The sequence below is a fragment of the Gordionus sp. m RMFG-2023 genome, chromosome 5 (assembly GCF_954871325.1).
Source record: "Gordionus sp. m RMFG-2023 chromosome 5, tfGorSpeb1-WG-v2, whole genome shotgun sequence".
Taxonomy (NCBI): domain Eukaryota; kingdom Metazoa; phylum Nematomorpha; class Gordioida; order Chordodea; family Parachordodidae; genus Gordionus; species Gordionus sp. m RMFG-2023.
Genome location: NC_088779.1, coordinates 11,870,444 through 11,894,395, shown reverse-complemented (window position 1 = coordinate 11,894,395; position 23,952 = coordinate 11,870,444). Strand labels below are relative to the sequence as shown.

Genomic DNA, 23,952 nt, shown 5'->3' with positions numbered 1-23,952 from the left:
TTAACCGTATTTGAACGATCAAATAACAACATTGGTTAATATATTTATATAAATATTAAATATTAACTTCAAATAGATTCTTTGTAATTGTTAGGGATAAAGGGTTAATTAGATTTAGAATAACATACACTACACTTATGCCTAAATCTACCAATAATTAACGAAGAAAAAACTAAAATTAACTTTAAACCCAAAATATATAAACTTTAATTAAGTTAAGCTAAAGGGAAACCCAAATCAAAATATAGAAAGAATTTTTGGTAAAAACAAAATTTTAAAAACTATGGATACGAATAATCACTGCCTTTATCTCGAGGGTTAACTTTAAAAGAAAATAAATGTGATTAGTCAAAATCGGAATAATGATGAAATATTTACTCATAATATTATATGCAAATAGCATACAAAAATCAGAAAGAAAAAAAATAAATAAAGAAAGAGGGAAGGAAGAAGTTGAAATCTTATACTAATCATATCTCCGTCCAGTCCAAAAAAATTCTTTCGATTAGGGTAGAGGACCTGTTTGGATCTCGATATTAAGTTATGACTGGAAATAGAATATCTCATGAGCTAAAGTAAAAAAATAAATATATTAACGTATCCCCTGAAAAAAAATATCTATTCGGAATTTAAGAAAATTGAATCGACTCGATATCGTTTAAAATTCTATTAGATCAATAATCGCCTAATAAATTATATTTCCTCAATTTTTTATTATATTTTTATAAGAATGAGTCAAGGCACATAAAAAACAAAGACTGTTTTTTTATAAATGTGAAAAAATAGGGAGAAGGTAAGGACAACAAAAAACATGCTTAAAATCATTTTAACGAAATTTTGAAACTAATAATTAAATTTTATAGAATTAATTTTCTTATAAAAAAAAATTAACTTAAAGTTAAAACTTAATTTGACATAATGAAGCGAGTTATAAAATGACTGTGATTAGAGATCTGCAACGGCCGGGCCTAACTTTGCAGATCTCTATAACATATATCGTTAATTATTTATAAAAATTAATTTCTATATTTATAATAAATTCGGGCCGGGCCACGGTAAATTTTTTCAAAAATAATTCGGGTCGGGCCGGCAAAAAAAATTTCGGGTTCGAGCCGGGCAAAACTTTTTAAAAAAAATTTCGGGCCTTGGCCGGGCTTGAAAAATTAGGCCCGATGCAGATTATTAACTGTGATAATGAAAAATTTCCAATAAAATTAAAATATTGGTACTATATATATTTTTAAAATAAACAATTTTTTTTTCGTCTTTTTTTTTCTCAAAATGGTTTTTTCATCCACAAGAGTGAAAATGTTTCATTGTTTTTTTCTTTTTCTTAATTCTATAAAATATGAATAAATATATTCATTTCAATTTTATTATAATTTAAATGAACATGACCATTATTATTGTGGGTTAATCTTGAATTTAATTCAATTATAGTTTGCAGTGAGATTGAGAATGAGATTAGTATTATATGAAATGAATTCTGAAAAATTATCTACTTTTTTTAGTATAAACATAAACCTTGACATACTAATATAAGAAGAAAACATTTTATAGAATTAAAACATAAAAATGTTTTCGAATACTTTTATTAAAAGAGAAAATAATAAGGGAATATTCTGAATAGAGGGCCCGACACCGTAAAAAAATTTCGCATGTTCGGATTACATTTTTTTCAGAATAAAATTCAAAAGCTTAAAATAAAATTAAAATATTTTTATAGAATTTGTCGAAATTTGTCATAATTTATAACTCATTCAAGCATGGTAATATTTGGATTTTAGCCCATTTTAAAAAGGAGAATACTTTTTTTTGGCCATTTCTCAAATTTATACTGTACTTTATTTAATTAGTATATTTTTTTCTCTTTGTATTATGCCTTAAGTCTTAAGATAGTTGGATTTTATTCCAATTACCTTTATTACAATTATATAATAAATAATGATGAAAAATACTAGCATCAAAAATATAATGAATAGATAATTGATATAAATTGTAATTAGGGGACGGGTTTTCATATTCATTTGGGTTAAGTTAAGATTTAAAAAAATTTAAGTTCAATAACGGGTTTAGAACAGAGTTTAGTTTTAATAAAAATAAAATTTTAAGACAAATATAATCAAATTAGGCTTTTTTCTTCTTAGATTAAGTCTTTATAAGATCAAACTTTGGTATGTCAAATATTGATTATTTAGTTATTTATATATGCTGATATATAAGCTGTCTGCATGGCTTGCCCCTTAAAAATTTTTGCACAAGTAACCCAGTTCGGCTCGTTAAAATTTTTGACCGGACCGGCCTGTTAAAATTTTTAAAAATTTTTTACCAGCCCTAAATTTAGGAAAAGTTAGGCCCGGCTGATATATTTTACTAAAAGTTCGTCCCGCCCAAATTTTTTTGGATCAATTTTTAGGACATAAAATTTTACCTTTATGGCTATCTATTTCAACAAAACCGTTTAAAAATCAGTGTTTTTGATATGAGTACTGTGTATTTGTTATTGGATCATGACATAAATAACTTATTTTCAAATACTAAATCAATATCGCAATAGTAATTTGAAATAAAAAAAAATATATCAAAATTTTAATGCCCCAGACTATATTAAAAGTTTGCCTAAAAGAGTTTTGTGATACTCTGCCTGATTTTTTATATATAAATTGTCAAGCTTGGTTCGAAATCTTTTTTATCTAATTGATCGGCCAGGCCCTAAAATTATTTATGTATGAATTACCCGGCCGGGACCGTTATAATTTTTTGCTCACTCCGGCCTATATTAATTAAAAAATTTTTTTACCAGGTGTGGCTTTGCAGATATCTAATATAATCAAGTACTAGGAAAAATCGGGACGAGATAGAAAAATAAAAAATAAAAAATTTTGCATCAAAGTGTCCTGGGTTGTTTTCCAACTTACCCTAGCTTGTTTCAATGCGATCCACTTTTTTAGTGATACTAAAATTCAAATATTTAAAAAAACTTAGATTATTATATAATTGAATAATTGGGGTCATTGCGTTTAAGTTTTATTTGTCTAATTTGTTTTATTTACCCCCGGTCTTCCCAACTATTCCTGTTTGAGTCTCGGGGAGGAGGGGGGGGCAACAGTAATAGCAAACTGAATGGGTTAAAAAAAGTTGAACCGATAACTGTTCCTGTCCTCCACAAATAAATTACATATTCCATTATATAATGGTTCAAAACATTAGAATTCAATAATCCTTCAATATTTTTTTTTATTATTAAAGAATATTATCATGGGTAATATTTGAAATTTCAAGTTTTCAAAAAGTTAATTAAATACCCCTATGAACATAATTATTTTTTAGGCCATCCCTTATAAATAAAACAACACATTAGTGCCAAATATATTCTAACTAATATTTATTTACTTTTATTTGTTTCAAAATTTTTGGATATATATTTATTTATAATAAATAAAATTACAATATATAAAAAATAAAAGGGAATTTTATGTTTTAAATAAAAAGATTAAATCGGACAATGCTATTTCTAACCAGAGCACCACGACGGATAGTTTCCAGGATATCCCTGTCACCTCACAAAATACCAACCTGAGCAACACCATGCCTAGTATTACCAATAATAGCGTAAAGGCCTTGCTCAAGACAAACTCCAATAACACTGGTTCAAATGACGTGATCAACAAGGGTTTAAATGAAGAAGTCAAAAACGTGAGAACCCAAGCCTTGAAAAGTGATTCACCTATTCCTAAGTCTAATTCCCAAAATACTGTAATGCAGATGGGTCCTAAAATAAGAAACAGTTCGATCAAAGTTACCAAAAAGATTAAGAAACATTTTAAATGCTGGTCGGGTTCTAAAGATGAGGATACTAGCAAGCTGGATAATCTTAAACAGGAGCTAGACATGGTTTGGTAGATTTAGATTTTATTTTCATTAAATCTATAAGGAGAAGCTATGTATTAAATAAACTATTAAATTTGTACGAATAAATCCCACTATTTTATTAAAAAAGTGTGGATTTAATCAACCGCTTTACATTTTGTCGCAACGACATATATTTAGAAATGATACTTTATATTTTTGTCTTATGACAATTTTATCAAACTATAAAATAAGAGACTTGACTAAAACTCATTACTTTTCATATTTGATTTACGCACAAAAAAATCTAAAAACATAGGATACAAATCGCACTTTTTTAGATGATCCTTAAATTTCATGAAGTTAGTTTTGGTTAAGTTAAACTCTTTACAGCAAACTTTATGTAATCAAAAAGAATTAAGAAAAATTAATTGATTCCTGTAGACAAAAATTGTTTTTGATTTTTTTCAACTAAAAATAAAAGTAAAAATGTATGGAGGGATTAGTTTTTCAATTTTGTTTTTAAAATTTAATTTCGATTCTAGTTTTTTTTACAATCAGAGTTGGGGTGATCTTTTAAAAAATACAGATTCTTTATGAAAAAATTATTGTATCTAAGATATAGATATAAGTGTCATAATAAAAATGTAAAAAAGGAATCAAGATATAAGACACTTGTATCTTTTGATAAATAAGAGTATCTTACATACAAGATAATTTTTATGAAAATTAATAATTAAAAATTTAATAAATATAATTAAAAATAAAATTGAATTTTGTACGATTAATTTTCAAAGGAACATATTGGAGGAAAAAATTATAATTCTTCACATTGGACACAAATATAAATATATATAACTTATTTCAATCATTATTATGTCTTTTGCTATGACAAAAAGTCATTGAGGAGATCCAGTGGTTAATAAAGAATCAAAATTAGATCTCTTTTCCACCTAACTACTATAAAGTAATGGTGTGTGACCTTAGAATAGGATGTAAGATATAGATCAACCAATACATATATAAAACAACATGTATATAATATATTGATTGTTTCAACGAGCTCAAATATAAACTCTATTTAAAGGACATCCAATTCTGTGGTTTATTTCTCAAAGGAACTATTCCAAAAATTTTTGAAAAAAGACATTAACATATGACACGATGACTAAAATAAAGTCTTAGCATGTTTTAATATTTAATTAATATAAATAATTTTTTTTATTACAATAAACAAATCTGAATTTCTCAAATATTAATAATTTTATACTCAACACCTGTGTTCTACTAACAATCCAAATAGTTAGACAGTAAAAAATAAATACATCTTATTCCCCTTATATAAAATGAACTGATTATTTGAAATCGATACAATGTGATATAAAAATATTTAAATTATCGATATTTGTAGAAGAGGTAAATTACATAATAAAAACAAGCGAATAAAAAAACAATGAAGATGCTAAATTAATCTAATCACAAACTTAAAATAATCATTTGAATATGTAAGCCATTAAAAATAGAGTTATGAACTCTTGCTCTAACTGGTTTAATTTAACCCCGAAATTGAACTAGAGACCTTCAAAGCATGTTCGATGCAGAGTTTATAATTTATATTTTTATATAAAGTAATAATATGTGATAATATATTTAATTCTTTCTATCCCCTTCCCCACAGGATGAACATATCATTCCACTGCAAGAATTATATGATAGATACGGTGTTGATCCGATAAAAGTTTGTTTTAAACGATTGCTTTTTAAATATATTTTGTATCATGTATATTATTACAAAATAGTGTAAATAAGATTTAAATTCGGTATATTAAAATATTTTTGTCTTAAACAAATTTATTGAGGGATAAATCTAATTACAGCAAAATTTCTCTAATATAGTTAAAGCCTTATCCGAGTAGTGGGAAAGAAAGTTTTTTTTGGTCCAGACCATAAATTTTTTTTCGGCCCCGCCCGTAAAATAATTTTTAGGTTGTGTGGGCTAGCCCAAAAAATTTTCCCGGCCATTAAGCTGACTCCTACTTTTGCACGATATTATTGAGCACAAAATTTAACATCAAAGGGGATAAAATGAGTCAAATTGCATTTAATAATTATTATATATCACCGTGATGACTTTACAACTAAATTTTATTTAAATTATACGCCTTTTTGGAGTCCTCATTAAGTAACATAACTCGTAACGATTTCAAATTATTCTAAATAGAAACTATACATTGTTTTACACAAAATTTTTAATTTATTTATAATAAATTCTTAGTCATAAAATAAGTCATATATATTTTCTATATTAACTAATATGCGATATAATTAAAAAATTTCTATAGACAGAAAAAAAGCTTACATTAAAATATTAAAGTATTTATTTTTTTAATATGAAGTTATAATAATTTTTGCGAGGAGGAATATGAGGCATCATTTTAAGAGTTCAATCTTTCGAAGGATCTTAAGCCTAGGACAATAATATGATAAGATAATTCTTGTTAGGTATTAGGAGGTATGACGTAAAATTGATTATTGGAATCTTTCCACTAATGAATGTTTTACCCACCAACGGAGAATATGAAACTGACATGCTCTGATTATATTAAATGCAACTCTTTGTTGAAGGTAAAGATCTTCGTTTGGATTTTGGTCTTAGATGTAATACGATGCCATAGATCTTTGTAGAAGGCTAGGGCTTAAATGCTTAAGAAAATTAAATTTATAGCTCTAATTAGTGTAAATTGTTGGAAAGCTACATAAAAGAATATTTGGTAGATTTTCTTTGTTCTGCGTCGGCGGCGATGGCATCATGATTTAGGTTGAAGGGTAGAGTTGATTTATGTATACTTATTAAAAACTCACCTCTCTTTCAAGGATTTGATCCATCTGGACGTTTACTATTTGTGTTGAAAAGTCCAGTCGTCTCAAGGATAGAAGAAATTCCAGCAAATTTTATAGCACGAGATATAGTGCCATTGCATTGGATATATCTTAGAAATTTACTTCTTCGTCGTTTGCAATGCAGAGAGTGGATAGCTGTTGAGTCAGCAAGAGTTTGATATGATGCAGATAAGGTATGACCATATCAAAGTCTGAATACGATGGCATGATGATCTGTAGATAATATTGAAGGAATAGCTTCAAGAAATTTTATGTTTGTAGAGAAAGTTAAATAGAGTAAGGAATGTTACCCAGATTGCTTTAAGAAATGCAACGGAGTTACAAAGAGGGGTAAGTCTCATAGAGTTGAAGGAGGGTCGACCATTGTTGATAATTGGGTCTCATTATAAACGCAAAGATATGAAGGCGCTGACCGGGAGTAGGGAAGATGAGCGTATACCAATTCCACCTGCATAGAGATTAATAGAAAAGGAGGTTTTATACATACTAATTTAAGATCAAATGTAAGAAGTTAATTTTACAATCCTTCTAAGACTATTTTAAACTTTATTCCCACCTGAACAAAAAAAAAGCCACTGTAAAATTGGAGTTGGAGTATAGCGAAAATATGAAATGCTGTTGTTATTTGATAAAGGTTGCTAATTATTAAAAGCATCAATATATAATACTCACAAGTTTTTATAAAGAATTTAATCATGAAAACACGTTGATTGCTATATTTAGGGTTATTCAACCACGAAAGCCGCTGAAATATACGCCAGAGATGGGCCCAATGCCCTTACCCCTCCGCAAAAAACTCCCGAATGGGTCAAATTTTGCCGACAATTATTTGGGGGATTTTCCATACTTCTTTGGAGCGGTGCTATCTTATGTTTCATAGCTTACGGCATTCAAGCTGCAACCTATAGGAATTTTTCCAAAGATAACGTACGCACCTTTTTTTAAAAATTTGGCATTTCTTGCAAATTGATAATAGTTTTATTTTGTCTGGGGTTCGAATACAATTTTTTTGAATATAAGGGCTAAAAAGAAGTCTTATATCTAAAATACCCGATTACTAATAGTTTAATGATAAAATTTAATAAGCTTTTTTTATGTAGAATGTCCAAAATTTATATATTGATTATTAAAACAACCCAATTATTAAAATTAGGGTGATATTTTTACTAAAAGATTGTAATATTTTTATTATGTATGTTTGTCATTTTTATGCACGCTAGCTATACTTGGGTGTTGTTTTAACGATTGTCGTTATCATAACGGGTTGCTTTTCGTATTACCAAGAAGCGAAAAGTTCTAAGATTATGGAATCTTTCGGGAAAATGATACCTCAAGTAATTTTTAAGTTAGAATATTGATTAAATGACAACAATTCAAATTTAGGCCTTAAGTATATCTCACAAAGCCATAATAAAATATTGATTTTTTTCATTATTCTATTTTTGCGGAGGTTTACATTTATTTTTTTAAAAAATATGTAATTTTCTTTATGACCTAGGCAGTTGAGGTATTATATTTGTTAAATTTCTTATCTCATATAACATTTTACCCTATTTTTAAAGCATTTGGCAGGGTCTTTGTGAAAAAAATATTAACCGGGTCTATTTTTAAATCCTTTTTTTTCTAATATTATGACATTTTTAGTTAATTTTTTAAAAATTATGTTTTTAAGCAAGCAGTTGTGATTAGGGATGGAAAAAAAATTGATATAAAGGCCGAAGATGTTGTGTTAGGAGACATTGTCGAAACTAAATTTGGAGATAGAATACCGGCCGATATTCGGATCATCAAATCTAACGGGTTTAAGGTTCATAAAAATAATGTTCATAAAAATAATGTTATTATATTTTATATTAATGTAATTGTTGGGTAATATTTAATATTATATGAGAATGACAATGACAATTTGATGTATTTATTAACCGAATTAATAATTACTCTGAGCACCTTTTATGTCATATTTATATCATTAGTAAAACCTTTAATTTTCATATCTTAAAAAGATTATTTAAATATATAATTCATAATTTTAAGGTTGATAATTCCTCATTAACTGGCGAATCCGAGCCGCAATCAAGAAGTCCCGAAAATAATAACAAAAACCCTTTAGAAACAAGAAATTTGGCCTTTTTTTCAACTAACGCCGTTGAAGGTTTTATACCTAATTATTAATAAATCCAGCCTAATCTGTAAAGCCAACTGCGAAATTATTTATTCGAAAAATGATTTTAAAAAAAATACTATAATTAAATATTTTTTTCGTTTTCGATATATTTTTATTAACTGATTTGTATTTGAATGAAACAACTTCAGAATAAATTATAAATATTCAAGTGAAAAATACTTATTTATAAAAGAAGAATTATAGATAATTACAGGAATAGTAAAATGAGAAATTATTCAAGGGAAGAAAAAAAATTAACATAATTGAATCCGTCAGATATTCATATTCTGAAATTTTTAAGGAAACTTTTCCTACATTTATTCAAAACAATAGAGATCATGTTTTAAGATATTATTTGAAAATTCATTATTGGGCTAACAAAGTAAGGGAATGAGTGAAGCAAATAACCCAAAGATTTTAGTTTGAAGAATAATACACTGTTAGAGAAAAGCGTAATTATAAATTGGGAATATAATATTAATTTACCTTAAGTGAGAAAAAAGAAAAAATTTCCTAAATTTAATAAGGTTTATACATTGATATTTATAACCATCATTAGATATTCTACACTTTCATTAAAGGACTTGATTATCCCTTTAACCTACCCCAAAATTAAAAAAATTTACTAAAGGAACAGCCACCGGCATAGTTATAGGCACAGGTGATCGAACCGTTATGGGTCGAATTGCTAACTTGGCTTCAGGAATCGACATGGGAGAAACTCCGATTCACAAAGAAATCAACCATTTCATCCATATTATTACCGCAGTGGCAATATTTTTGGGAATCACTTTCTTTATAATGGCCTTAATTTTACATTACACTTGGCTCGATGCCGTTATTTTTCTGATTGGAATCATTGTGGCTAACGTACCGGAGGGTCTTCTGGCGACTGTTACGGTTTGCATTAATAATCTATAATATCTTTTTTGATATTATATAATTTTATATTTATCAGGTAATGTATAATATTATTATGAGATACTTGAAATTTTTTATGAAATAAATGAGCATTCTCATTTCACGATAATTTATCACAGGAAGAAAAGGATGGGCATAGCTACAATAAAAATGTAGCAACCTTTAATTTTTCTTTTAGCTTAGCTATAAATTCAAATTTAAGATATAGGTATTAGTGATCTGCATCGGGCCTAATTTTTCAAGCCCGGCCCGAAATTTTTTTTAAAAAAGTTTTGCCGGCCCGCCCCGAACTCGAAATTTATTTTAAAAAAATTAACCGGCCCGGCCAGGCCCGAATTTATTTAAATATAGAAATTAAATAAAAGACATATGTTATATAGCATTTAGTTTCAATAAATTAAATCAAAATTTTTTATTTTACATACAATATAAAATTGATAAATTTAGATATATTTAATAAAATTTCCATTGTCAGACCCGACCCGGCCCAAAATTTTTTTAAAAATATTAGGCCCGGCCCGAACCCGATTATTTTAAATAGAATTAGGTCCGAGCCCGCTAATAGGTATAGCTTGGTTACATTTACATTTTAGAAACATTTATGTAGACTTAAATATTTTTTATAATGGGAGGTGAGTGCTAGTTTTAAACCATTTTCTAGGAAATTTGTTTAGGGGAAGGGGTAGTAGGCAAATTTGTGTGTGCTGCCTTCAATCCCCCCCCCCCCCCCACCCATAAAAACGCTAAACTAAACTATAGTCTTCTAGAAAATGTAAGTTAAGCTATAGCAATCGAAAAAAGTCATAGCTATAACTTAGCTTAATTTGAAGTCAGCTACTACCCATACCATCTTATTAGCAGATAAAATTATTTATTACAAAAAATATAGATATTGACATTGATTTTAATAACAGCTCTCTTACATACTTATAAATAATTTAATTTCAAGGTAACTATTTGAATAGTTATATCAAGTTTTAAAAAAACTTTGAGATCTTCTAAAAGAATAATTACATAAACAGGTTTGTCTAACACTTACCGCGAAAAGAATGGCTTCTAAAAATTGCCTGGTTAAAAATCTTGAAGCTGTAGAAACATTAGGTTCCACTTCCACGATTTGTTCAGATAAAACTGGTACGCTAACCCAAAATAGGATGACAGTAGCACATATGTGGTTCGATAACAAGATATGGGAAGCCGACACCACGGAAGATCAATCATGTAAATATCTTAATTTTTATTATATTTTACGCGGAAAAGTATATTCATATATATTGTTTCATGGCTGTACATTACCCCATTATAATTATATATATATATATATATATATCGTATTGGGATATGGAATTCATGGGGATTTGGAATCACTCAATTTAAAACCATTTCTTGAGGCCGATTTTTAAATTTTAGAAATAAAATTTATTCGGTAAAGTTTCAACTTGAATAGCGTATCTATGATTTTCAGACAATTTTGCCAAGAACATTTGAGCATTTTTATAATTTATATGAAAATATTTATACAAATATTAATGATACGGTGTTCCAATTGTGATGCCCATTTGGATTTAATAATAAATTTGTCAATTCTAAATATAATTCAATAAAATTATATAGCTTGAGAGAAAGATAAACAATCATTGTTTTCTGTAAATTTGATTAAATTCTATTAACAGGGTTCAAAGTTATGCACATTCAATGTTGAACAAACAAAATTTTAACTTTCGAATATGTAAAAATTTATTTATTTTATTTTATTTAACTTTACAATTTATAAAAAAATGAAAACACAACATTTAAAATTAATTTTAGTCAAATATTGTATTTCAAAGCTAATTTCAAATGCGCGCCATAAGCTCAAATAAATGCTCTAAGGCGACCTCGCAATTCATTGATTGAGCGATCAACAATTCCTCGATCAAAACGATTTCATTCCTCTACAAGTCGTTGTTTGGGATGTTCAACGTTAAGTATGCGAGTTTGAGAAACAGGTTCTTGAAGGACGCTCTATATCTTGTAGTCAATCAGATTGAGATCAGGGCTATTGGGGGGCCAAAGAGTGAGTGAAATAAAATTTGGGGCTTCTATTATAAGCAGATTCACAGTTTCTCGGGGTCGATGAGCTTGAGCACTGTCCTGCTAGAATATAAAAATTTACTGCCTAACGATTCTTTAATAGCAGGCAATAATTACCTAGTAAACCGTCACTATAGTATGCACCATTAATTTTGACCCCTAGATTGATAAAAAGAGCTCTGTGCAGCCAACCATTACAGAGTTAGAAAAATCTTACAAAACAAGATTGGCTGCATCTTGTTTTTTTTCTCATTGAAACGGCAACGTACACCCTATCATTTTTTGCAGATTTACCGATGGAGTTACTGTAAACAACTTTTCATCTCTAAACTATATAAAATAAACTAACTTGGAGAATATTCGTAGAAATTATTTGGTGCCTATCAGAGGGACAATTCGCATCGGTTTGATCCTAGGCCTTTCTTTTTTACATTTCAGCTACAGTTTTTTGCTAATCTGGGGCACTGAAATTTGCTAAATACAGTTTGGAATGCTCGACGAATTTTTCTGAGGGTATCAGATAGGTCTTATTGGCTCAATATGAGTGTTTCAACAGAATCAACATTTTCTATATTACGAGCTGTGCGTGGTCTACCATCATTCTGCCGATCCGGCATGATAAACTTTTGCAATCAATTGATTCAAAACTGCAATAAATCAGTTTCTGTTAGGAAATTCTTTCATAAACGTTTTGATTCCATAATGTTTTTCTTGTTTTAAAATTCAAATTGAACTCAAGTCATATTCATATCTACTAAAACCATTTTTTTATTATAGAATAAATTTTTACATATTGGCAAAGTTCGAATTTTGTTTGTCCAACTTTGAATGTACTTAAGACCCTGTTTATAAAATTTAATGAAATTTGCACAGAAAGAATTGATAATTTATATTTTTCTCAAACTATATAATTTTATTGAATTATGTATAGAATTGACAGATTTATTGCCAACAAAAAGGGTATCTCAGTTCAATTAGGCGTCAATGGGTTTTTTCAATCAACTGTTATTTTTTTTAACTTTTAATCATTTTTTAGATTTAAGAAATATAATTTTGCAGGAAACATATTTCAGCATGTATAAAAAAACTACCTGCCCTGTTTTTAGAAAATTTTGCCATGAACTTTTGAACTTGATATAATTTATATTAGGTTTTGATTTTTTACATAATTTTAAATTACTAAATTGTTAAATGCAAAATTGTCGAAATTTATAAGGTAGGTGTTACAAGCTAAAATACATTTCCGATAATTCGGATTCTGTTGAATATGTTGATCGATGTTATTTTATTATTTATTTTGGCAATTGATTTATTTTTTTATATATCAATTTGTATTTAAATTTAATCGGTGAAAATTTTATATTAACATTTTATTATATCCTTTTAACGTTACTTTTTTTTAAATATCAATTTGTATTTCACACAATTAGTTATTTTTTTTATTGTTTAAAAAAAGATATATAAAGAGAAATTGTTTTTGTTGAAAGGCAATGACATATAATAATACCTAGACTGACGATTCATTCATTAAAAGTGTACATCAATACAAATCAGCTAGAGACGCCATCTTGGTTACTGTAATAAATATTAAAATTTTAAACGAGAGCCTAATTTTATATTATATCTGATGCAAACTTTATTAAAGAATTGCCTGTTCATCGAGATAATAAGAAAGTAAGTTATCAATTTAATATTAGTTTTTAACATGAAAATAATTATTATAAAGGTTACCAAAATGGCGGGTCCAGCTGATTTGCTTTTAACGACGCTTAAAAATGCATTTTAATGAATGAATCGTCAGTCTAGGTATTATTATATGTCATTGTTGAAAGGGGAATAACAATTTAATTTATCATTAAAAAATGAAATGTAAATTATTATAAAAAATAAAATATAATTTATAATCAATATAAAATGTGATATAATTATCTATCAATAAATAAACGTGGATCTTAATTCAATTCATTCAAAAAGTTTTAAAACAAAAAATAATTATAAGTTTAAAAAAAAATAATGACCTAAAAAATGGTAATTAAAGAATTTACTAACTTACTATCTAATCCACTACAATAATAATATCTATACTTATTTTTTTTAGCTTCCTCGTTACACAAAGATCAACCAACATGGTTAGCTCTATCAAGAATAGCTTCTTTATGCAATAGAGCTAGCTTCAAACCTGCTCAGGAAGAAATACCCGTTTTAGCTAGGTATTTAAAATATAATTTTCTTTTCTTTCAAATTTAATTTAAAATAATAATAAGCGAATCATTATATTAAAGGCTAAATTATTATACCCAAATATAATAAATAAAATAAAATATTTATATTAAAACAAAACAACATTTTACAATTTTGTATTTGAAAACTAAGTTAGTTATTTTTTTATAATGAGGGAGTGCATAGGTGATGCTTCTGAATCCGCTCTGTTAAAATGCGTTGAATTGTCATTTGGAAATGTTGAATTGACTAGGGCCAAGAATCTGAAAGTGATCGAAATTCCTTTTAATTCTACCAATAAATACCAAGTATAATTATTAGTGTGGAATATAGCATTCTTATAAATTTTTTTTTATTAAAGTATATATATATACACAATATATTGAGTTATTTTCTTATAGAATTATAATAATAAATAAATATTAACCCATTTAATCACGGATATATATAGATAGTAAGTTTCTTAATCCTTTTAGCAATAGTTTAGAAAAAAATATGCATAACTTGAAAACTCTTATGTCCTATAATTTCTTTATTTAAAAAACTGTCACCTTGAAACTCATATGTCTTATATTTCTTTATTTGTAATAGGTATCAATTCACGAAATCGAAAATGAATCTAGATACTTGCTTGTAATGAAAGGAGCTCCTGAGAGAATATTCGAACGATGTTCCACCATTTTGATTCATGGAGAAGAAATGTCTTTATTTATATGTTCATTTAGTTTTATAAGAATGTAACAGCTTTACCTCACACAGGGCATCGAACCAAATCGCAAAACCGAAATAAACCGTATTTTTCTAACAGTGCCAAACCGTTACAAAACGATTTTGTATTCGAACCCTTATAACCTTTTAACCGGTTAAATAATTTATATATGGTTATGCTATGTTACTGAATTTATTATTTATGTTTTATAATAAAATAAAGAAATTTAATATTTTCTATAATTTTTGCTTGGTTCTTTACTAAGTTTTTTCAATATTTTTGTTTAATTTTTATTTTTTAAGTTTTTTAAAGTAATTTATTTAGTTTTTATTTCTAAGTTTTTAAAATATCTTTAGCCTTCTGACTCAATTAATTAAATATTTTATGATTAATTAAAAATTTTTTAAAAATTATGAAAAAAACCGTAACATATTGAGATTGAGAAGAACCCATATGAATTTATGAGGCAGAGTGAAATAATCAACTGAACCGTTATGTCTATGAATTTGAGGCTGTTCACTTCATCTTTAGTTTGTTATAAAATTTGTATTAGTTTGTTAAAAAAATTCCTCTAGTTCGTTTCAAATAATATATTTTTTAAAATAATTCCTATGCAGAAAATTTAATATTATTCGATATTGCATTTTATAATGCAAATCGGCCCGAATTAGATGAGGCTTGATCGGGACCTAAAAATTTAGACGACTTAAAAAATTCGTAGACCGTTAAAATTTAAAAAAAAACAGAAAATGATGTTTCTTCTGTTGTTATGATAAAATAAAAATGAATCTGGAATAAAGAGACACCACGCTATAAATAAATATAAATTTAGGGTTCGGACTTAAAAATTTATAAAATATTTGAACTGGGAGTGGCTTCTATCTAGGCAAAATTCTGACCGACTAGCAGTGCTCTACTTCACATCGCAATCTTAAATATTTTACTAAATGGTGTTATAAAATTTTTTTTACAATAATTTATTGTTTGTATAGACCAATAGACGAGACCGAAAAAGAGGCATTTAACCAAGCTTACTTGGAACTGGGTGGGCTGGGAGAGAGGGTTTTGGGATTTTGCGATCATTTTCTTCCGGCTGACGCATTTCCAAGAGATTTTAAATTCGATTCGGAGGAAGTTAATTTCCCTCTAGACAATCTAAGGTTTGTAGGTCTCATAGCAATGATAGATCCACCTAGAGCAGCAGTTCCAGATGCAGTTGCTAAATGTCGGAGTGCTGGCATCAAGGTTTAGATTCGCATTATTTTAAAGTTCAGATAAATTCCCCCCCCCCCCCCCGTCCAAACATTTTTTATAATTTTTAAATTTTATAGGCCCTAGAAGTTTTTAATGTGCTAGTACATTTTACTGTTAATTTTAGGAATAGAAAGAGTTTGGCAATATTTTTTAGTTTATCAAAAGTATCTACAGGCTTATTTTTAAACTTGAAATTAGAAGGGTTTAATTTTTCTTGGATAATAATATACCCACTTAACTTTAAATACCTTTATATCGTTTAGTTTATGAAATAAACCATAGGCATAGCCCGAATTTTTCAAAGGGGGAGAATATTATTAGGATAAATTAATTTAGAGATTTAGGCCCTTCATTTTTAGTTCGGTCTGGTATTCTTTTTTAATTGTGTATTCATTTAAAGGGAGAGTAGAGGTAATTTTTTACTTAAATATTTTGCTGGAAATTCTCTAGAAGAAGGAGGAAAATTTTTCCCTGACTTCTCCTAATGTAGAGCGTATACCAAATATCAAAGATTTTTGAATTTTATAATGAATTATATTTATTTCGGATGGCTATAAGGTTGTTATGGTTACCGGTGACCATCCTATAACAGCAAAAGCTATAGCAAAGTGTGTGGGTATCATTTCCGAAAATAGCGAGACGGTTGAAGATATATCCACCAGATTGAATATTCCAATAAAAGCGGTTAATCCCAGGTGATAACACATCTTGTCATCATATATATACTATCATATAAAATTTATTTTAATATTATAGTTTATTTTCCGAGATATGTGAGCTATTTTGTTCAAATTTTTGGCAGATGTTTCTATAACAATTCCTATAATATTTAATAGGAACTCATTTTATCAAAAATATTAATTTAAATTCAAGTGAGCAGATTTATTAAAAGTCTAAATTAGACAAGTTACATTAATATCTAACCTAATATACACTAAAAACCACCTCTCTTCCATGAAGAGATGCTAAGGCCTGCGTAATCCATGGAGCAGAACTCAAGGAGATGTCTTCAGAAAAACTAGACGCAGTTTTGAGGGACCATCCTGAAATAGTATTCGCTCGGACATCCCCTCAACAAAAACTTATAATAGTCGAGGGCTTTCAAAGGCAAGGCGCTATAGTAGCAGTTACGGGAGACGGAGTTAATGATTCTCCGGCTCTTAAACAGGCAGATATCGGTTTATTTAAAATGAGCTAGTTTTATTAATCACACATATAACGAGAAAGACTTCTAAAGGTAGGATCGAGAAATGTACAAAATGAAAAGTGAAAAATAAAATCAAGAGAGTAAGGGCAAGATAAGTGATTCAAAAGAGAAATTTTATAAACATTTTGAAATAATTTAAAATTACAATATATTATTTTGTATCAAGAAGGTAATATAGTTAATCAGGCAATACAACCGTGAAATTTTTGTAAATATAAAAATTGAAAAAATAAACTCAAAAGTTTATTACCAAATAGTCTGAAATTTATAGGATAAGTATTTTACACATACTGGATGGAATATATTATCGGTGAATTTCGATCTTCAAATTTTAAAACGCGCTCACAGATTATTTTATCATTTTCCAGCTTTAAATTATATATTTAGCCGTTTTTTAAATGCAAAAAAATTTAATTTATACCGGATTATTCCATATAAATTTCTGGCAATCTAATAAGATATTAGATATTGTCTCATTATGCAAAGTGCTGGTTAATATTATATTATCGAGATTTAAGCAAGGCAATGATATATGGTATCGGTCACTATATAACAATTTAGTCAAAAGTTAAAACCAAATTTTATTAAAATTAAAATAATATACAAAAGAAATCTCCTTTTTATAATAAAAGTTAATTTATTTAAAAAAAACTTAATATCAGGCGTAGCTATGGGTATTTCTGGAAGTGATGTTAGTAAACAAGCAGCCGATATGATATTATTAGACGATAATTTTGCCTCTATAGTAACTGGAGTTGAAGAAGGTTTTAAGTTATTTTAAATTTAATCGTATTGATTTTTTAAAAAAAATTAAAATTAATTAAAATTTTTATATATTATTTGTATAATATTATTAGGTCGTTTGATATTTGACAATTTAAAGAAGTCAATTGCTTACACCTTGACTAGTAACATACCGGAATTAATGCCTTTTTTGATTTTTATATTGGCTAACATTCCATTACCACTTGGAACTATAACTATATTGTGTATCGATTTAGGAACCGATATGGTAAATTTTCTTTCGAATAAATTTATAGAATTAAAAAGAGTCCAAAAGTAGACCTTGAGTCTGCTCGTTAAATTTTTTTTTACCTGCTTTCTTTCATCCCGAAATTTTTTTTTTTTAAATGTAGATCTGGACCGATACAAACCAATTTATGGCGGACTGCCTAATTAGAAATTCTTAGGCTATAAATTAATATAATGTGAAACTGTAAACGAAAACCATCCAAAATAGCATATTTATTTCCCTAAAAACATACTTTTAATATGCTTATTTTATATATACTACATTCGTATCAATATTTTAGGTACCAGCCATTTCTTTGGCTTACGAAAAAGCCGAAAGCGATATAATGAAACGGAGACCTAGAAACCCGAAATATGATAAATTAGTCAACGATAGGTTATTCATACCCTATAATTTAATTCTAAATAACTCCATATGTATATGGTTATATGTTTTATATTCACCCCATATATTATTATATCTAGATTGATAAGTTTGTCATATGGACAAATAGGCATGGTCCAGGCTGCAGCAGGCTTTTTTGTCTATATCATTATAATGGCCGAAAACGGATTTTTACCCAGGAGTTTAATAGGACTTAGGATGGGTTGGGATTCTGAAAACGTTAATGATTTGCGAGACTCTTACGGGCAAGAATGGGTTATATATATAACTTTTGCAGGGAATAACTGAGAATTCAAATGAGTCTAGATATAGAAATTTACCTTTTATATATTATACCTTCATACTAAATTTTTATTTGAAATGTTCTTCTTTATCAAATTGCAAACTGTATTTAAAAAAATGAAGTAGAGAATAAATATGTCAATTATAATTAAATCATATTTCTTACAATTTCAATTAAAATATGTAGCATATTAATCTTTACTCTTTTTTATTATATAATATAAAATCTAAACAAAAATCTATAGACATACGAGGACAGAAAGATATTGGAGTACACCTGTCACACTGCCTTTTTCGTTTCTATAGTTGTAGTTCAATGGGCTGACTTGATCATCTGTAAAACTAGAAAGAATTCTATCTTTAAGCAAGGAATGACGTAAATTTTTTTTAATAAATGATTTAAAGTCCAACATAAATATATTATAGAAAATTAATCACAATTTCTAATTAAAACAAAATTTAATATCTGAATAGATTTTTAAAAAAATTGACATCTTAAATATTAATAAATAATTTAAAAAAAACATAGAAATTGGGTCTTAAATTTTGCCCTCGTATTTGAAACTGCCATAGCCGTCGCATTGTGTTATATACCTGGAATGAATAGAGGATTAAGGATGTATCCTATCAAGTTTGGATTCATTTTTTTTATAAAAAAATGATTCGCCAATGAAAAACATGATATCAATAATTTGAATATAATCTTTTTGTCTTATCTTATATTTAAATTAACTAAGAATGTTTATGAATTATGATTTTTTTCAAAAAATTCTAAATAGAGTATAACCTATTTCAGTAAAAATATCTCCCAGGAAATTGGAAAATTAGGGAATATACCTCAATAAAATGAATGATGAGGCTTTTTTTAAAAATAAATAAAACGGTTCATAATTAAAATTAAAAAAAAATTAGTTAAGAAGTTATAGTTAAGATATTGATCTCATAGACTTATAATTAGGGATGTAAATTTCCCGGGAAAGTATAATTAATGGAAATTTTCCTAGGAATTTCGGGAAAAACGGGAAATAATGAGAAAATAGGGAAACAAAGGGAAATTTTTTTAAAAAAAATTATTTAACAGGTATTGATTTTTTTCCATGCTATATCAAAAATATATAAAATATTATTTAAACAATTATGATATAACTTCAACTATTTATATTTGTTATCTTCATTTGAAACCATTCCAGATCTCTAAAATCGAGCCGGTTTATAACATCTAATCTTTTATCAACAACTTCATTGTTTTTAAAACTAAATTCGCAATATCTTCGGTCAATCATATGAGCAGGGTAATGTATGTCCCGGCAACAAAAATTTCCCTTGCCAAACAAAATAAAATATAAAAACCATTTGTCATATTTCTTCCTCTTCTTATAAACTAAAAGATGTTTTTAGCAGAACTCAAACTTACACTTAGATATAATTAATTTAACTTCTTACTCTAAAAGATTTCAAACTTACTCTTAGATAGAATTATGGCAATCTTATATAACTGTCACTCAATTATAATTTTTTTTCAAATATTTTTATTAGTAAAAATTTGATAGGAATGAGAAATTATTTTCATCAAAAACAAAGAATAAGTAAATTCCAATATATAATTTCGAAGATAAAAAAATATATATTACCAAAAAATTAATAATGCTAAGATACCGTTTAATTTTTATAATGATATTTTTCTTTTTTTTACACCAATCAACAGTATGTAATATTGTGAATGACGTTTTGTATAGATTAGATATAATGTATATAATTATTTAAAAATAAGCGAGGCGTACACCAATCAACAGTAATTGTGATTGAACATTTCTATAGATATATGTATATAATTATTTAAAAATAAGCGAAGCGATGACTATGATGTTAATCTAATTTATGCAAATTTTTTTTAGATAAAAATATTGCATAAATTAATACAAAGTAATATTAACCCTTCTAAATTAAAATAATTAGTGTGGGTAAACTGTCCGATTTGGGTGGAATTTAAAAACGGTCCGATTAAGATTTTGTTCAAAATAATATTATGTAAGCCTGAAGATTTGCTCATAGATTGCAGAAAGGTTTAAGCATCTATTTGTCAAACCTCGAGGCTTACATAATATTATTTTGGCTAAAATCTTAATCGAGCCCTTTTTAAAAACCAACATCTGTAAAAATAACAAATTAAAAAACCATTTTTTAAATAAAATATTTTTTCAATACAAAGCTACAATAATTTTCAATGTTAAATTCTTGGGCAATTAATATTACAAAAATTTATAAGTGATATTAAAAGTTATTTTTAAAAGTAACTAGAATTACCTAAGTTATTTTAAAAATTATTTATAATTTACAAATTTTAATCAAAGAGTTTAAATAAAAATAGAATTAAATAGTGCACTGAAAAAATATAAGATAATATAATATTTGCACTGAAAAAAAAATGTATCAGAATATAATATATATTTTTCAAAAAATTTGGACTTAATATAAATTTAAATTGATTACAATAAACTACTTTCAAAATTGATGTCTAAAAGGAGTTTCCTTTTCTCCATAAATAATTCATAATCATAAACTATAAAAAATTTATGATATTATTTAATAAACATTAATTTCAAATTTGTGAGATCAGTATATATATAAAATATTTAACATATTTTAAAAAGTAACTAGAAAATTTACTAGTTATTTTTGTAGTTTCAATTCAAATAATATATTCAGTTACTAGTTAAATTTAGTTGCACTTATTAAACAACACTTCAATTTTAGTAAAATAAAGGTGTATGATTGTAAAAACTAATCCTCGCCCTTATCTGTCTACCTCTAATTCTCAGTTATACTCTACTCTATACCTAGTTATTTGGCAAAACTATTAATTTATATATTTAACTTTAGCTCAAATCAAGCCTACCTTTTCCCTGGATTATATTTTCGGAATTTGGTATTTTTTTAAATTACTTTTTCCCTAGGATTTTTTAAGAGAATTTCCATTCCTAGTTTTTACTAATAAATTGTCTCGTTTTTTAAAAAAAAACATTTCTGCTTTACCTTTATGAATATCTTGAAAGAATAATTGCATCAATTTAAATATTCTTTTATTTAAATGATGTTGATAACGATTTCCCACGTATGATTATATCGCGAGCCTTTCAAATATATCCGCAATTCTGATATGGAATATTTTGTTTTTAAATTTGCAAATTTTTTAAAAACGGTTTTAAAATAAATGCATTATTTTTTTAAGATCTTACATCGATTCCCTATGTATATAAAGTTTAATTTGAAAACAATTTTATCATAAAATTTTACAGATTTTTATGGTGGTTACCTGCTACACCTTTTGCAATATTGATATTCGCTTATGATGAAATAAGAAAATACATCATCAGACATCACCCAGGTGGATGGGTCGAAAGAGAAACATATTACTAACAACATATATCATTACTTGTGAAAAAAATTATAGATTATAGTGTACAGGTCAAATCTTAATTGAGCTATTTAACTTTTTTTGGTTCAAAAAGATTCTTTACTTATAACTAGAAAATAGGTGAAAAAGATAGTCCTATTAGTACACTTAAATTAGATTTACATTGTATTTATATTTTAAAATAATCGATTTTATTTATACCTTACTCTTTTTTTAAAAAAACTTGCCTAACCATAATTTTGTATCTATAATACTTATATTTTACCTATATAAATGCATCCACTATATCTAATAATCATTAGTAAGGGGAAAAATTATACTAATATATTCATTTAATTTCTGAACAATTATCATAAATTCGAAATTTAATAAACTAAAAGATAGATACTCAAATCTGCAGCGCAAAACAGCCAGTCTGTTAGTTTTTATATAACTGCGAGGTTAAGAATACAGCCTCATAACTCTTGAACAGCGTTCGGTTAGCTTAGGTCTATGCAACAAAGATAAGAGTTAGTTCGAGGAAAAATATTAATTTTAATAGATACCAATCCCACTACATTCTTTGGTAAAATCTAACAAAGATTGAAAAATAATTTTATTTGGTGAAAACTTGAATTAAAAATAACAAATTGATATAGAAACTGGAAATTAATTATTATAAAACTGTGAAAATATGAATTATAAACTGAACAAATTGATTTAAAAACTGGAAAATTAATTATAAAACTGTGAAATTATTTTAAAACTGAAATTTTAATTATTCTATTGGGCAATTAGATGAATATTAAACAATAGAAATATGAAAATACTAGAGATATTTTTAAAAATCACAAATAAGTAATGCATAATTGATGTTTTAGCTTTAGGTAAGACAATATATTTTTAAAGAATTATAATATAATTAGAAAATAATAATTGTAAAAATCCCTTATGAGACTGGTTTCATGTAAATTCAGCAAAACATTTATCGCGAAACACCTTTTCGCAAAACTTTTATCATGAATGTTTATTATAGCGAATGGATATTTTAGCGAAACTTTTTGTCGTGAATACACATTAGAAAATACACTTCCGCGAAGACTATCCCGAAAAAATACCGCATTTTGTATATCGAACCCTTATCGCGAACCCGTGAGAGCTAATATATTACAGCGCCTTTATCTGAAATATTAAACTTGAAAATTATATAGTGAAGTCATTCTCGCGAAACTTAAATTGAGAAGACAATATGGCTAAAATTGCTTCGCGAAATATCTATCGCCAAGATATAATCGCGAAGTCAATATCGTGGTAATTGCTAATAATGACTATTCTATTTTGAAACATTATTTTTAAATTAACTAATATTTTTATAAAATATTTTGAAAAGTCAATTCCAATGATAGAAATAAATATTGGCGCAACTCATATATCACTTTCACCATTATATCCAAGGTTAACTAATGAACCAAATGAATATATTAATAAATCTTTATGAACAATTCTTATAAATTAAGACTACGAAGAAAAGAAAAGAATAAGACAGAATATCATTAAAACT

At 26.9% G+C, this 23,952-nt stretch overlaps 1 protein-coding gene and 1 long non-coding RNA gene across 2 annotated transcripts; one reads left to right on the top strand and one right to left on the bottom strand.

The window, feature by feature from the left end:
- Positions 1 to 3,674: 3,674 nt before the first annotated feature.
- LOC135929353 (sodium/potassium-transporting ATPase subunit alpha-2-like) lies at positions 3,675 to 22,511 on the top strand. The gene is made up of 21 exons (XM_065465892.1): positions 3,675 to 3,894; positions 5,528 to 5,587; positions 7,474 to 7,677; positions 7,971 to 8,084; positions 8,423 to 8,557; positions 8,785 to 8,902; positions 9,546 to 9,814; positions 10,858 to 11,056; positions 14,007 to 14,118; positions 14,304 to 14,436; positions 14,720 to 14,829; positions 15,830 to 16,082; positions 16,650 to 16,786; positions 17,052 to 17,269; positions 17,961 to 18,062; positions 18,156 to 18,310; positions 18,612 to 18,706; positions 18,796 to 18,970; positions 19,243 to 19,373; positions 19,527 to 19,628; positions 22,294 to 22,511. The coding sequence occupies exons 1-21, from the start codon at positions 3,760 to 3,762 to the stop codon at positions 22,412 to 22,414; spliced, it is 3,078 nt and encodes a 1,025-aa protein (XP_065321964.1). The 5' UTR covers positions 3,675 to 3,759; the 3' UTR covers positions 22,415 to 22,511.
- Positions 7,046 to 11,107, bottom strand: LOC135929354 (uncharacterized). Its single transcript, XR_010572568.1, has 3 exons — positions 10,875 to 11,107; positions 9,541 to 9,838; positions 7,046 to 7,198 (listed from the first exon to the last, which is right to left on the bottom strand). It is a non-coding gene; the product is annotated as an uncharacterized LOC135929354 (long non-coding RNA).
- Positions 22,512 to 23,952: the final 1,441 nt, after the last annotated feature.